The 14878-nt window shown below is 45.0% G+C and overlaps 1 protein-coding gene across 4 annotated transcripts in view; it reads right to left on the bottom strand.

Moving 5' to 3' along the window:
* MTHFD1L (methylenetetrahydrofolate dehydrogenase (NADP+ dependent) 1 like) overlaps nt 1–14878 on the bottom strand; it is a 186104-nt gene that overhangs the window by 106505 nt on the left and 64721 nt on the right. For all 4 annotated transcript variants that reach the window (XM_064598226.1, XM_064598224.1, XM_064598227.1 and 1 more), the window contains exons 17-20: nt 14343–14419; nt 8747–8887; nt 5808–5876; nt 4–115 (exon numbers count right to left, since the gene is read on the bottom strand). In XM_064598226.1, coding sequence (XP_064454296.1) covers nt 4–115; nt 5808–5876; nt 8747–8887; nt 14343–14419 — 399 coding nt within the window. The remainder of the gene's footprint in view (nt 1–3; nt 116–5807; nt 5877–8746; nt 8888–14342; nt 14420–14878) is intronic.

Genomic DNA, 14878 nt, shown 5'->3' with positions numbered 1-14878 from the left:
TACCTACAAATCCTTCTTGACCAACCAGTTTCAGGGCTATTTTATCAGCCAACACTGAAGAGTTGCCGTGGGCGATGTTAGCAAAGGGGCCAGCATGCACAAAGACAGGTGTCCCCTACAGAAATTGAAGAACAAATTAAAACCCTCAAAGACAAAGGGAGGAATGAACCAAGATGGTGAGTCTTGGTATTTAAAGACTCACTGAAGCCATTCTGCTTTTATTAATACTGCATATTCAGTGTGCAACTTCTCTCAAAGAAAAAGAAAACACCTTGACTCTCTCAAAGGACCAAATTCCTGGTATATTCTACAACAGTGTCATTCTACACTAAATGCTGAACTAGGGAGAAAAACCTATAAGGATTGATTATTTCCTACTATAATTTTGATAAAGCACTCATTAGCTGCCTCACTGACTATGAAGTAAACTATTTACCTCACTTGACAGTATTTTGCATTTTATATATATTTATTTTTTAAAGAATAGAATTGAACCCCAATGGTCTAAGAGGCTTATTTAAATTTATTTTTTTTCCTCCATTGAGAAATCAATCACTTCAAGAAAAATCTAAAGAAAGCAAAAAAAAAAAAAAAAATCAATAAAATTAATGACCTGTGTAGTATGGAAGGACAATCCCATAAGGTTTACGTTCATTATAGCTCGTTTTTATATCTACAATAATAAACTTGTTCTTCTGATTTTTACAAATTCTGTTTTAAGTCTTTCTCATTGTTTAACTGGCTTACATATTAAAAATCTGGTAAGTATTGAGACAATAAAAGCAAAGAAAATTTTCACTCTTGGTACAATGCTAGAGTAATTCTTACTAAAAAGGCAAAAACAATAATAAAACACCAAATCAACCTCAATATAAAGGAATTATCAAAACTTTTAGATTTAATTCATTAAAGAAAATCGGTCGATATTTTCATTTTAAATGCCATTTCTATAGTTTTCCTTTATCAGTGAGAACAGACTGTAGCCCTATCTAAGGGAATTTATCCACATGCGTTGCAATGTTGGGGTTTTATTCCGAGCCCAGCCGGGGCCACTGGGGTGTGTCTGTGAGGCCTTGGTTCCACCTGTGAAAACAGAGGCTGCCCTCTTACTGACAGGGGGAGGCAGGGAGTGGGGGTGGGGGGAAGGCTGGGAGCCATGGAAAATTCCCACGAACCATGATGGGCTGCTAACCGAACATATTTCAAAGACGAGAGAGCTGAACAAAAGCAGGAAGAAAGGCAGTGAAAGAAAATCATCTCTGAGAATGAAAAAGACAGAGTTTATCAAAGCCATTCTGTGAGTTCTCTATTTACTTTTCTTCCCAGAGTCCTCAGGAGGCACAATGACAGGGTCCTGATGAGGTCACACAAATGTCTGTGGAAATAAAGCTGGCAATAGGAAATCCAAACGTAGGTGCCTATGGATATTTTCACGTGTGTGTCTAGTGTCTAGATCTGTATACCTCTCTTTAACTTCTCACTTCTGTCCAGATAAACCTTTTAAAAGCTCTGAAGAAAACACTGTTTAGAAGAACTTCAAGTCTCCATCACCTCCCCTTGCAGTCCGGGAACGTGGCTGCCTGTGGTAAGCTAGTGGAGCTGGGGACAGTATTGTGAGGACAAGGTCACAGCCTCCGTCCCTGGGTCTACACACTGTGGCATTCAGTGAGGCCCTCGGTCTGAGAAGCACCAAACACTGGTCTCTGGTGAGGGACAGGTGACAGGGTGTGGCCAGATCAGCACAAACACCTCACTGTTCCTGAGATAACCACTCTAAGGACTAGGTCAGCAGCGTTTTAATTTAAAATTAACGGCCTCACCGTGAATTAGTCACTAAAGCAGTATTAGAGCCCTGTTTTTCAAACTCCTAGTCTGGAGTCTGAATGGACAAATTTGTCGAACATCATTATTAGACACTGAAACACAGAGACACACATGCTCACCTAATATTTATGGCTATGATACGGTACACAGAGTTAAGTACTTAGTTAAAAAACTATGATGGGGCATCTTGGTGGCTCAGTCGACTGAGTGGCCAACTCTTTTGATTTGGGCTCAGATCATGATGGTAGGGTCCTGAGATCGAGCCCCGTGTTGGGCTCTGCACTGAGTGCGGAGTCTGCTTGAGATTCCCTCTCCCTCTGCCTGTGGTCCTCCCCCGGCTTGCACTCCTGCTCTCTCTCTCTCTCTCTCTAAAATAAATAAATAACATCTTAAAAAAAAAAAAAATCTTTCCAGGAGATTTTAACGTGCAGAACTGAGAACTACCAGTCTCCCGGCAACCTGCAGCACAGTAACCCTTGAAAGTCCACTATGGGAGTAACAATCAAGTGTATCCGAACATGAGCACTAGAGCACAAGATTGTGCTTGTGCCCAAGGTGTAGGTAATTTTTAATTTAAGAAAGATAAGAAAGAAAGGCTCCTGGGTGGCTCAGTCGTTAAGCGTCTGCCTTAGGCTCAGGTCCTGATCCCAGGGTCCTGGGATCAAGTCCCGCATCGGGCTCCCTGCTCAGTGGGAAGCCTGCTTCTCCCTCTCCCACTCCCCCTGCTTGTGTTCCCTCTCGCTGTGTCTCTCTCTGTCAAATAAATAAATAAAATCTTAAAAAAATAAAAGAAAGGTAAGTATTTAAAACAGTAAGCTGATTATCCCCAATAATGATGATAATAACATGTTCATTTTTAAGGGAGAAGTGTTATGAGGAAGCAAAGCATGTTTCTTTATAAGTTTTTTATTTTCATTCACTTACTTATTAAACAAATATATATTTTTAGGAGCCATATAGTAAAAATAGTAAGTATTCATTTAATTATTCAACAAATGTTTGCTGAGCACCTAATATGTGCGAAGCACTTTCTAGCAGCTGCGATCTGGTGGTGAGCCAGGTGGAAAAGGTCCTGCTCCCATCCTGGTGGATGGATGGACAAAGAAGTAGGAAACTCTTGGATGATACTCTGTGCCACGCCCAGAATGACAAGACAGTGGTAGGACTCATGACTGGGGCTGTGTTGGACTCAGTGGCCTGGGAAGGCCTCTCCAGGGTGCTGAGATTTAAAGGACATGAGTCCTAATGGACAAGAAGGAGCCAGACACATGAAATTGGGAGGCAGGGAGAGAGAGAATGAGGGAAGAGGCAGGGAAGGGCCAGATCCTGCAGGGTTTCCAGCCAGAATGAGGATCAGGGTAAACCACCCAAGAGCTCTAAGCAGGAGGGCAACAGGACCTGATTCAGTTTCAGAGCTCTCGGGTGGCTGAGCAGAGAAAGGATTCTGGAAGAAAGAGTGTTAGCAGTAGCCACTGTGGCAAGGTGGGAGGGTACGCTGGAGGCCAGGGCAGCGAGAGAAGTGGACAGGTTGGAGACGCTTCAGGGAGGGAGGGAGGCTCCGCAGGGATGGAGATGGGGGGGTGCCAGGGAGAGGGAACCAGGCTCCAGGACAACTTCTAGGATTTTGGCTGGAACCACTGACTAGGTTTGAAATCAAAGACCCTATTTTATAACCAAGTTTGATATGCAATGGCTCTCAGCAAGTACATCCACAACTCTGAAATTCTGAGGTCACGAGATTCAGAACAAGAGTTCAGGGGTCATGGGGCGCCTGGGTGGCTCAGTCGGTTAAGCATCTGCCTTCGGCTCAGGTTGTGTTCCCAGGTCCTGGGATGGAGCCCCACATCGGGCTCTCTGCTCAGTGGGGAGCCTGCTTTTCCCTCTCCCTCTGCTGCTCCATTTGCTGGTGCTCACTCTCTCTCTCTCTCTCAAATAAATAAATGAAATCTTAAAAAAAGAAAAAGTTTGGGGGTCAGCACGTGGCTGATGGGGGGGTAAGTACAGCTGGAGAAGTGAGGGCTCAGACCCTCTGACATTTAGAAGCTGAGCCAAGGCCAGGCCAGCAAACAAGATGGAGGGGAAGACAGTGGGAGGCCCAGGGCCACGAGGTGTCCCAGAAGCCAGAAGAACCAAGGGCTCCAGAAAGAAGAAACATCAGCTGGGTCGGACTCTGTGAAGAGGCCACACAGAGAAGGACAGAGAAACAAAGACTTGGTCATACGGAGGGGCAGGTGACCATGACAGGAGCATCCAGGAGATGTGGAAGCTCAGGTCAGGCTGAAGTTACTGAGGAGAGGCAGGTGACAAAGGGGAGACCCAGGTCATAGACATTAGTATCTGACTGTGACAGAGAGCAGAGAAATGGAGCAGTAGCTAGGTGGGGACACTGGGTACTGGGAATTTTGGGGACTGTTTTGTTTTAAGATGACTTATATCAGAGCCTGCTTGCATGCCGATGGACTGGCAGGAGAGAGGAAGGAGCTCATGCTGCAGGAAGGAGAGGCCCCACTAAGAAGGTGCTTGTGCTCTTAGCCCCCGGCTCAGCACTGCACCCTCACCTCGGACCTTCCAGGTCTGGCTGGTTCTGCCATTTCTGTCATGTTGCCTTGCATCTGGATTCTTGTTCTCTACTGGAGCCTTTCTGACTATAGAGCAAATCCCTGCCCACAGGCCTTTGCGTTACATGTTACCCTCTGCCCAGAAAGCTCTTCCTCACACGCAGCTCAGTCTCCTGGTTTGTTCACATCTCTGGTCATCAGACGCCACCCACCTTGCTCTCTGTTCTCTCATTCCCTCTTATTTTTCTAATTCAGTCCTCGCCACCAGCTGACATGCTATGTACTGACTCATTTCTCTATCCTCTGTCTCCCCCACCAAGGGACAAGCTCCAAGAGGGCGGGACTTTGTTGTCCTAAGCTCCTACCGCAAGGCCTGCCCAAGTCATGGGTTCAGTGAATACTGAATCTTCACAATAGCCCTGCTAAGTTAGTCTTCCTTACTATCACCATTTTACATGGGGGAAAATAGAGGCTGAGATTAGTAAACACTTGGCCAAGGTCACAGTCAGTAAATGGCAGAGGGTACATTCAAACTGAGCTTTCTATCGGCTGAATGAATAAATGGATGGAGATTCTGCTTGTCTTCCTCCAACCTACTTGTCCTCTGGGCAAGAGCAGGGTAAATCTTATGAAAGGGGGGTACAGCATGTTTTCCTGGGAAGCATTTCTTAGCATACACTCTGTGTTTTGTTTGGGAAAAACAAACCAAAAAACCCTAAACCTAATGATTATGAGAAGCTAAGTCCAAAAAAGGCAAAACAGAAAACATCACGTAAACATCACTCCACAACTTACCGACATATTAGATACAGAATTTTTATGTTTCTACTGCATTACCCAAGGAAAGAACCTATACATACACTTTTAACTTTTTCGGAGGTCCAAGGACTTATTCTGATACTCCCTGTGGGCTCACATTGGCTGGAAATGCTCACGTTGTGTGGGGATGCACACACAATGCAATGAATGCAATGTCAACAATTTCTTTTTTTAAACATTTAAATGTTTTTTAATATGTAAAAAATAATTGTAGACTTAATTCAATACTAGCAGCTATTATGACCTTTATCACAATAAATATTTTTTTAAATTATTAACATAGAATGTATTGTTTGTTTCAGGAGTAGTGGTCTGTGGTTCATCAGTCTTACACAACACCCAGTGCTCACCACAACACATACCCTCCCCAAAGTCCATCACCCGGCCACCCCATCCCCCCACCCCTCTCCCCTCCAGCAACCCTCAATTTGTTTCCTAAGATTAAGAGTCTCTTATGGTTTTGTCTCTGGTTTCGCCTTGTTTCATTTTTTCCTCTATTCCCCTATGATCCTCTGCCTTGTTTCTTAAATTCTGCGTATCAGTGAGATCATATGATAATTGTCTTTCTCTGACGTCAACAATTTCTATAAAAAGAAAATCACTTACTTCTAGGGTCTGCATCAGATTTGGTTTTATTGCATCTTTCATCAAAACTGTCAAGGCACCTGTGACCCCCTAAAGGAGAGAAACAAAACAAAACAAAACAAAACCTGCTTTAGATTGCTGACAAAAGATCATCTGTGCCAAGGTGAATCTTGTGGCCATTTCTGAGCAGCCTGCCTCACAGGTGGGCATTCCCACAGGCTGCGCTCACCTCCGAGCTGCAGGGAACACAGGCTGGAACCTTCTCTCCCCCACCTGAATGGATGTCAACCATTCTAAGATGTGATGTGATGGGGAACTGGCAGTCCTCGCCTTTTTTAAGAAAACCTTCCTTGATGGTGTTTACGAGGCTTGCCATAAAGCAGATCTTTCAGTCTGCCTAAAAGTGTCTTCTGGCAATTACGCACATTATTTTTTCATTACCAGAGATTATGCTATTGCCTGAAGAAATCAGATAAAGTAGGAAAATCAGGCTGTTGACTGAGCAGGAAACGGAGAGGGATAAAGGGGAAAGTCTAAAAGCACCCATTTTTCTAAAAGCAACGAAGAAACCACTGGTTTCCCAATGCATCATCCCACAGAGAGAGAAGGCACTCAGGAAGCGGCTACATTGGAAAAGCTTCTCGTTTTCTGTGCCTCCGGCTGTCTGTCTGCCTGGAACAGAGCTGATGTCACCTGCACATAAAATGCAGCTGCCTCCTCCCAAGCCCACAAAGCTCTGGGTGGGGCTCCCGCTGCGCCCCAGTTTCCCATTCCTGGAAAAGACAGACGGGAGAAGGACGAAACGGGAGAAATCTGAGAACTGTTGGAAGAAGTGGGCCAAAAAAAGTCCACAAGGAAAGCTTTAGAAAAACAAAACCCACAATACAAAACCCTTCCACCTTTTCGACAGACATTGGCCAAGTGCCTTCAAAACACCGAGACCGTAAGGCAACCATGAGTAAACGCCGTGGGAACATCGCCTTGAAAAGATAAACATGGCACGTCACAGATCTCAACACATCAGGTGGCAGAATCTTGAGGGTGTAAGGTTTACAGGAAAATCCAATTTATTTTCTGCTTTCCTGTACAAAGCATAAGAAATGTCACCTACCTGTTACAAATAATATTAGGATGTTTTACTGTGAGAGCTGCTGGCCAGGAAGGGCTCAAAGAAATTAGTTCTCTATTCTTTACACAAAGCAGACAGCAAAAGTAGATGTCTGCTGAGCTTTCTGGATGCTGTGTTTGCTTATACTTCCCAGTATAAGCAAGAAACTAGAGAAGGATGGAAGGTGGACATTTCGATTGGACTGCCTCAGGTAGTGTGCACCTCCTTATTTTCCTGGGACATCTCTCATCTTATGTTGCTCCTAACACATTGACTATCCTCGAGCCCATGAAGAGAGAGTAGCTCTGAGGCTGTCATGGTCACTCTGAACCCTGCACCTGTTCCATATCCCGAGTCCAGGGGGAGAGAGTCTGGATACATTCTTCAAGGGCTGCCAAAATTGATCATCGTAGGAGAAACGTTTAGAAGCCATCTACTCGAATTCTCATGGCAATACGTAAGTCCTTTTGGCCAAATCAGAGTATATAAAAAAATTATAAAATAGTGAAACCAAAAGACAGAAGCTCCTAAAATCCTCCCTCAATTTTCCATGAAAGACCAGCTATTGATAGTTCCAGCTGCATAAAACATAATCGGAAGAAGTTAGGAGCTTTTTGTAAACAAGAGACACAAAAGATGACTAAAAAGAGTAAACTTGGGGTTTATTTTCAGATCTGAGGTTTTTATCACACACACGCAAAAATAAATGTAGAGAAATCATATTTGCAGATTAAGTTTCAAACTATTTCGGATGCCTATTTATTGATACCTAAGATTAAGAGGATACAGGGAAATATACTGATACAGAAACCATAATATGTTAGTTTCCGTAGAAATGTCGCAATGTTCGTAATGTTTAAAAAACAGTACCTTTACAGCAAGCTGGATTTGGGTTTTCTTGTCAAGCTTTACACGAAGCATCCTAGGGGCTGCTAATAAAAATACCTAATTGAGTTGACAAGACCTACGAGATGAGTCGGTCAGATTCATCTCTCCAAAAGTGGCCAAAAAGTAATCAAGACACTCTGGCAAAGGATTCCAATTACATCCTAAGCCCTCAGAATTAAAATATTAATTTGCCTTTTCCGTTTCCAACTATCAGCGTGCATTTTAGCTGCCATCACGGTACGTGAGCCGTATGTGGGAAAGTTAGCTGAAGATCAGAGTGCTTAATGGCTTTCCTAATGCCTACGTCCTATCTACGCACAAGCACATGAAACAGCTATACCACCAACAGGGTTTAAGTTAACAGCAAAGTAATTACGAAGAGGAAAAAAGATGAGCATGCTAAATTAGAATGAGCGCTCACAAGACGCAGTGACGCGCCAGGATACCCAGGAAGCTAATAGAAGGCATCATTGCACTCAAAAGGGAGCTAGATGAGTAAAACGGATTAAGAGGAAGATCTGGTGTCGTAACGGGACACCCGAATATAAAACACAGAATTAAACAAGCCAGGGCCAATTTTCACTCTATCTTCCCTTTCATACAGGTGGAGTCACTTTCTTCTTATTCTTTGGAAAGGCAATCTGTCCTCCATTTAAAGCAGGCATGATCGCCCTTTGTGAAAAAGCCGTGAGCTAACAGGTTGCCCCGCCCAGCGCAGAGAGCGCAGATCGGGGCTGCCAAGAGTCCTGGAAGGCTTAGGAAATAAATGTCATGTGCTCTGGTTGCAGCCAGGGACGAGCACATTATAGACGCTGTAAAACAAACAGGCTTGTGAGGGGAAAACCTGAGTGTAGACATGGCCTGGGATTTCTATGACACATGCTGGTAAGAAGACCTCCATTCTCCTGAACACAGGACAGGGCCACGGCGAGCTCTCTCGAGCTCCTGAGATGGACACACTCACCAAATCTTCGGCTGTCACGGGCTGCCCATTTTTGTCACTGGCCACCACCATTCTTCCCAGCCGCTCCTTCATGTCCGCCAGGCTGTCAGTCAAGGCCAGCACCGCCATGATCTCGCTGGCCACTGCGATGTCAAACTGTGCCTGAAAAGGCAAAGCAGAAGTACTGGTCAGCGACAGTGCCATCTGGACGTCCATTTGCACCAGGAGCGGTATTTCAGCAATTAATTTCCTGAAGGCCTGGGGGGGGCGGGGCATCCAGCCTCAAAGCGCCAATCTCACATTCGCAAGTGTTTGCACTGCTGGAAACATGCACGGTCTTGTGCTTGGTGCCCTCTGGGGCGGGCTCTCTACTGATGACCAGGCACTTCTTTGATTTTGTTCTGCTGAGCAGGACTCAGCCTGGCTGGACCGCTGCGACCCCCACCTGTGGCACTCTGTGGTTGGCTTTTGCAGCATGTCTCAGACTTGTAATTAATGATTAATGCAACTGTCTGTCTGACGCACGTCTCTCCACGACCAAAAGTGGTGCCACGAAGGCAAGAACCTTGGGAAGGCTTTACTCCTGAGTCCCCAGCGTGGAGGACGGGGTGTGAAACCCAGCAGGCACTCAGTACATGTCCCCTAAATAAACACCTGCTGGCTGCTCCACTGTTATCGTTGGTGTGTCCAAGGGGTGGCATTTGTCTGTCCAGCAAAGAGATGAGGAGCAGACAGTGAGAGATGGTGGCTGGGGCCGGTTTCCCAGAGTTAGAGCTTCACACAGCAGTGTGGACACCCCATCATGTATAGTCCCCCCAAGTCAAAAGGTGACACAGAATCAAATTTATGCTGCCCATGGGGGCTTGGCCCCATCAGACCTTGAAGTGCCCAGCAATGAACACTGGACAGAAGCAACTTTCTGTGAAATATGTCTGGGCCTTGCTAGTCCCTCTCCTGGCTCTCCCTGCAGGCTGTACGCGGTCCAACAGGAACCACAAGAGAAACGAGGAACATGCCTTCCTCCTCCTCATAGTTCAGCCACTGGACAAAATCACTTCATTCGGCTCTGCCTGAATTCTCTTCTTCCCAAGGGGCCTGTGCGGCAGCCAAATGCAACCTTACATAGAGAGGAAATGGGCAGGGGTCACCTTTGAAAACATTTTATTGTCCCTTTCTGTCACTGACAAGAAAGGAAATGAAGGAAATAAGGAGCTTTCTGGCTACTTCCAGGTTGAGATTTCATTAGTCACGGATGTAGTGAAAAAATATTACCTGAAAGTCAAATACAACTATGCTCAATTATTACATTTTCAATATAACACATTCTAAACATCAGTGACTTTTCATTGTATGATATTTAGGATCCTCTATACTACTATTCCATTATAAACGGTGCACATTAAAAATGCCTGAAAATTTTGAGGCTTTCTATGCAAAACATGAAACTAGAGATACTCTTAAAATATTAACTATGTAAGTAATTAAGTAGCATTTATAATACACACATAAGCTCTACATTTGTAGTCATTATAACTTCAAAATTTTGTACCTTGAAAAACATCAAAAATGAAACAAATTAGGTCAATTTAAATATCACTTATTGGGACCCCTGGGTGGCTCAGTGGGTTAAGCATCTGCCTTCGGCTCAGTTCATGATCTCAGGGTCCTGGGATCGAGTCCCACATCGGGCTCCTTGCTCAGCGGGGAGCCTGCTTCTCCCTCTACCCGCCGTTCCCCCTGCTTGTGCTATCTCTCTCTCTGCTCGCTCTTTCTCTGACAAACAAAATCTTTAAAAAAGAAATAATTATTAATTTTATTTTTTTAAAGATTTTATTCATTTATTTGACAGATACACGGCGAGAGAGGGAAAAGAAGCAGGGGGAGTGGGAGAGGGAAAAGCAGACTTCCTGCTGAGCAGGGAGCCGGATGTGGGACCTGCCATGTCTACGGTACAGAATGATGTACGGAAGATATGAAACTGCCCCTCCTGATGGATGTTTAGACTGTTTCAAATTTCACCATTACAAATAATGCTGCAGTTAATACCCCTATACATAGATTTTTTTTTTTCTTGCACATGGGCAAAAATTCCTCCACCTTTACTTTTTCTATATCCTAACGCTGAATTCTTAGGTCATTTCAAATCTTAGTACAAACAATCATCCAAGACACTTAATTTAAACTCCAACGAACACTGTATAAATGCCTCTACTTCTTTGTAAACTCAGTAACATTCAATACTAATTTATTTGTTTTTATAAGCGCACGGGTAAATAGTACCTCATTGTTTTAACTTGCAGTTTTACGATCACTTGTTGGCATTTTATTTGTGTTTACAAACTGCTCTTATTCTATGCATTTATTTAGCAATTATTGAATACCTATGCTGCTCTATAACAAAGTTCGCAGCTCTGACAATACAACCCCTGCCCTTATAAAACTCACGTTTGAGGAGGGAGAGGCAGAAAATATGCAAGAGAAAGAGCGCAGGCAAAGGAAAGAGGGAGTTGTGGGACACGCAGTCCCGGTTTTTTGCTTTTTTAAGATTTTATTTATTACAGAGAGCATGTGCACGAGCAGGAGGAGGGGCAGAGGGAGAGGGAGCAGCAGACTCCCCGCTGAGCGGGGCCGATACGGGGCTCCATCCAGGACCCTGAGATCATGACCCCAGCCAAAGGCAGATGCCCCACCGCCTGAGCCCCCCAGGCGCCCCCAGGCAGCCCCGGCGGCAAAGGTGAGCAGTGAAGGCCGCACCGGGAGCAGAGTATGTGAGTAGCACATCGTGGAAGCTCTTTTTAAGTCTGGTGTATTACTCCTCCGTTATAGCCAATGCAAACATTCCCTCCCACTCTGTTACTGGTCTTTTGATGTTTTTGTATGTGTCCACTTCTCATGTTCAAGAGCTTAACTTTTTACGATGTCAAAGTGGTCTCTTTTTTCGGGGCTCTGCATTTCATGTCCGTGACGTCCACACCTGCAGCGGCCGCTGACGTGTCCGACTTGTCCGGATGCTTTTGCATCTTCTACTCAGCACGCCCGACTGTTGTTGCTTTTCTTCTCCTCAAGGAGTCTGAAAACTCCTTTTCCTTCAGGAGTCGGAATCCATTTCCCAGGGCCACTTCGCATTGAGTGCTGCCGGTGAGCACTCTGATGCCCACCCGGGGCTCGCTCCTGAGGGACCAGCCAGGACTTCTTTGTCTGCGGCAGCTCTTCGGAATTTTGTTGTACCCTTAGTGTTGGTGTGAGTGTTACATTCATCCTGCGTGGCCCTTGTCAGAGTCTCAAATGTGCAAATTCATGTTTTGCATCAAGCCGGTGCATTTGCTTTCTATTATTTCCCTGAACACATTCTTCCCTCCCTTCTCTTGCTCTCACCTGGACCTCCTATGCGATGCATATTAGAACTTCTTGATAGGCTTCCCGTGTCTTCCGTCTTTTTCTTTACACTTACAGCTTTCCCTTTGGTACCGTGTTCAGACAGAATTCCTAGGCTTGCCCTGCCCTCTCTAATTCACTTAAGGCTTATTCTCTTATCCAGTCCACGAACTCGATTTTTATTTTCACATCATGGTTTTCCTTCCAAGATTTTCATCTCTTTTTTTCACAGCAGGCATTTTTCCTTGTATGAAGGCTCTCTCAGTCTTCTGAGGATACCGATGGTATTCTTTGTAAAGACTCCTCCCACAGGACTTGCCATCTTGTTTTCCTTGGCCATCATGAGCGTCCCTTTGCTGGCTTTGGTGTCACGTTTCGTGATGCACGTTTACTTTTGACGCTGGTGATGCCTGGCTTTGATCCTCATTTTTACCTGTCAGTGGCCCTGATTTCTGACGACCCCAGCTTACCTGTAGAGATCAGAGAGGGCAGGACCCAGGACTCGCCGATGTTCCACTACCAGGCCTGTGCACACTCACAGGGCCATGGCTAGTCCTTCGGATGCCATCCACGAGGTGAGAAACGGTTGCCCTTTCCTTAAAAAAAGTGCTGCAATCGGGGCACCTGGGTGGCACAGTCGGTTGAGCGTCCAACTCTTGGTTTTGGCTCAGTCGTGATCTCAGGGTGGTGAGATCAAGCCCCACGTCAGGCTCCAGGCTCAGTGGGAGTCTGCCTGAAATTCTCTCTTCCTTTTCCTCTGCCCCTCCTGTTCGTGCTCTCTCTTGAATAAATCAATCTTAAAAAAAAAAAAAGTGCCACAATATACTGCTTTCCTTTGAGGAAGATGCTTTTCACTGCCTATAGGAGGCACAGTACACATGCAAGTCTGTGACTGGGACGTGAGGGGTCCCCGGGCTGGGTGGTACACTGAGGCACGGGCCTCAGGACCATACTCAGGTTCCCGTGCTGCAGCCCAGCATAGGGGTCACGGGACGATGCCTGTTTCCCTCTCGGGAGCTGTCCCCATCCACTGACGCTGAAGGATGTGTGGGCCCACTCTAACTCAGAAGTAGGACATCTCTTGCCTTTGAATGTAGAGACCCCTAGAACACTCCCATCATGTTTGGGGCTGTGCTTTCCTCCGCGAATCCAACTCCATCTTCCCAGCTTTCAGAAGCTTCCCGAAATTATATGGCAATGATTCTGGTTTTCTAGCATGGATTTGGACTAACTGTTGGAAATCAGTTCATGGGTCCAAGTTCCAGGATACAGAGGAGCAGGGAGGGAAGGTACATGGGCTTAGTTTGTCTTGATTCAGTTCTCATATTCGCTGCTTAATTCAAAATTTCCAATGGTCCAAAAGTCTATTAGGTATGAGAACTGAATATTATAGTAAAAGTGATTATTTTTTCACTAATAAAAATTTGACAACGTAAAGGCCATAAATCTAATACCATCTTAAATTATAAGGTTTATTATAATCTAGAGGCTTGTTGCACCTGATTGAAAAATCACAGAATGATTTTATGTTCCCTAAGCATCCTTCTCCACATGAAATGAAGGTGAGCATCATAATTTACCTTCTGCATTTTCTGCATTTGGGTAATAAGATATAATCCTTAAAAACACTTCAGGCTATTAAATAATGGGGTGTTTATTCTTTGGTTTATGAGACTTGAGTAATGTGTTTGAGATTTTCTTTTTTTTTTTTTTTTTTAAGATTTTCTTTATTTGACACAGAGAGAGCACAAGCAGGGGGAGCAGCAGGCAGAGGGAGAGGGAGAAGCAGGCTCCCCACTGAGCAAGGAGCCCAACACAGGGCTCGATCCCAGGACCTTGAGATCATGACCCGAACCAAAGGCAGCCGCTTAACCAACTGAGCCACCCAGGTGTCCCTGAGATTTTCTTTTTTCAGCTGTTAAGCAGATGTAGTATTAACTTGGTGGATTTGCAATAAAATATGTAAAAATTTATATTCAAAAGACACCCTGAGTGGTTCTTCCCAGAACTACAACTAAAGTCACCCAGGAAAAGGATGGTAAGAAAATACCAGGGCCTTCCTGCCTCCTGATCCTCTCCCAGTCCTGCTGAGGGATGGGAAGCAACACCTTGAAATGATGAGAAACCCACTGGCCACTGCAGGTGGACGACCGAGAAGAGAGAAGCAGAGAACCAGCTTCAGGGTTGGTATAAACCAATGCTAGCAAGAACAAAGCCATTCCCATGAAGAAATGTCACGTACCTGCCGGGAATACCCCTTCTCTGTGGGTGCCTGCCCAATCGTTATTTTTCGTAGAAATCGGTCATTTGTATCCAATACTGAAAAAGAGAAAAAGTGTCTTCAATCCACAAGTATGGACTGGCTGCCTCCATGTGTCTAGAGCTGTTTTGAGTGCCAAGGAGGCAGTGGGAGCAAGAGACAAGGTCTGGCTATGCTGCAGCTGATATTCCAGTGAACAGACATAGAGAGGGATCGAATAAACAAGAAAATATCAGTCCGGGGTAAGTGCCGTAAGAAAATAAAGGCAGTGATATGATAGAGTGTGTCAGCGTGGGGTGCCATTTTTTGACTAGGTAGTAAAGGAAAACCATTTCTGAAGTGGTCACATTTTACATTGAACCTGAGTCATAAGAAGAAGCCAATTCGTTTCTGAAAGGGTTAAACACTGAACAACTGTTAAGATCCAGCAATGACACTCCCAGGTATATAACCAACAGAACCAAAAGCAGGGACTTGAACACGTCTTTGAGCATTCATGTTCACTGCAGCATTATTCC

This window comes from Mirounga angustirostris, unplaced genomic scaffold (assembly GCF_029215605.1).
Source record: "Mirounga angustirostris isolate CCGP_5_RB_7025 unplaced genomic scaffold, mMirAng1.0.hap1 SCAF_8, whole genome shotgun sequence".
NCBI lineage: Eukaryota > Metazoa > Chordata > Mammalia > Carnivora > Phocidae > Mirounga > Mirounga angustirostris.
The sequence above is the reverse complement of the archived record's forward strand: the minus strand, read 5'-3'. Positions and strand labels throughout refer to the sequence as shown.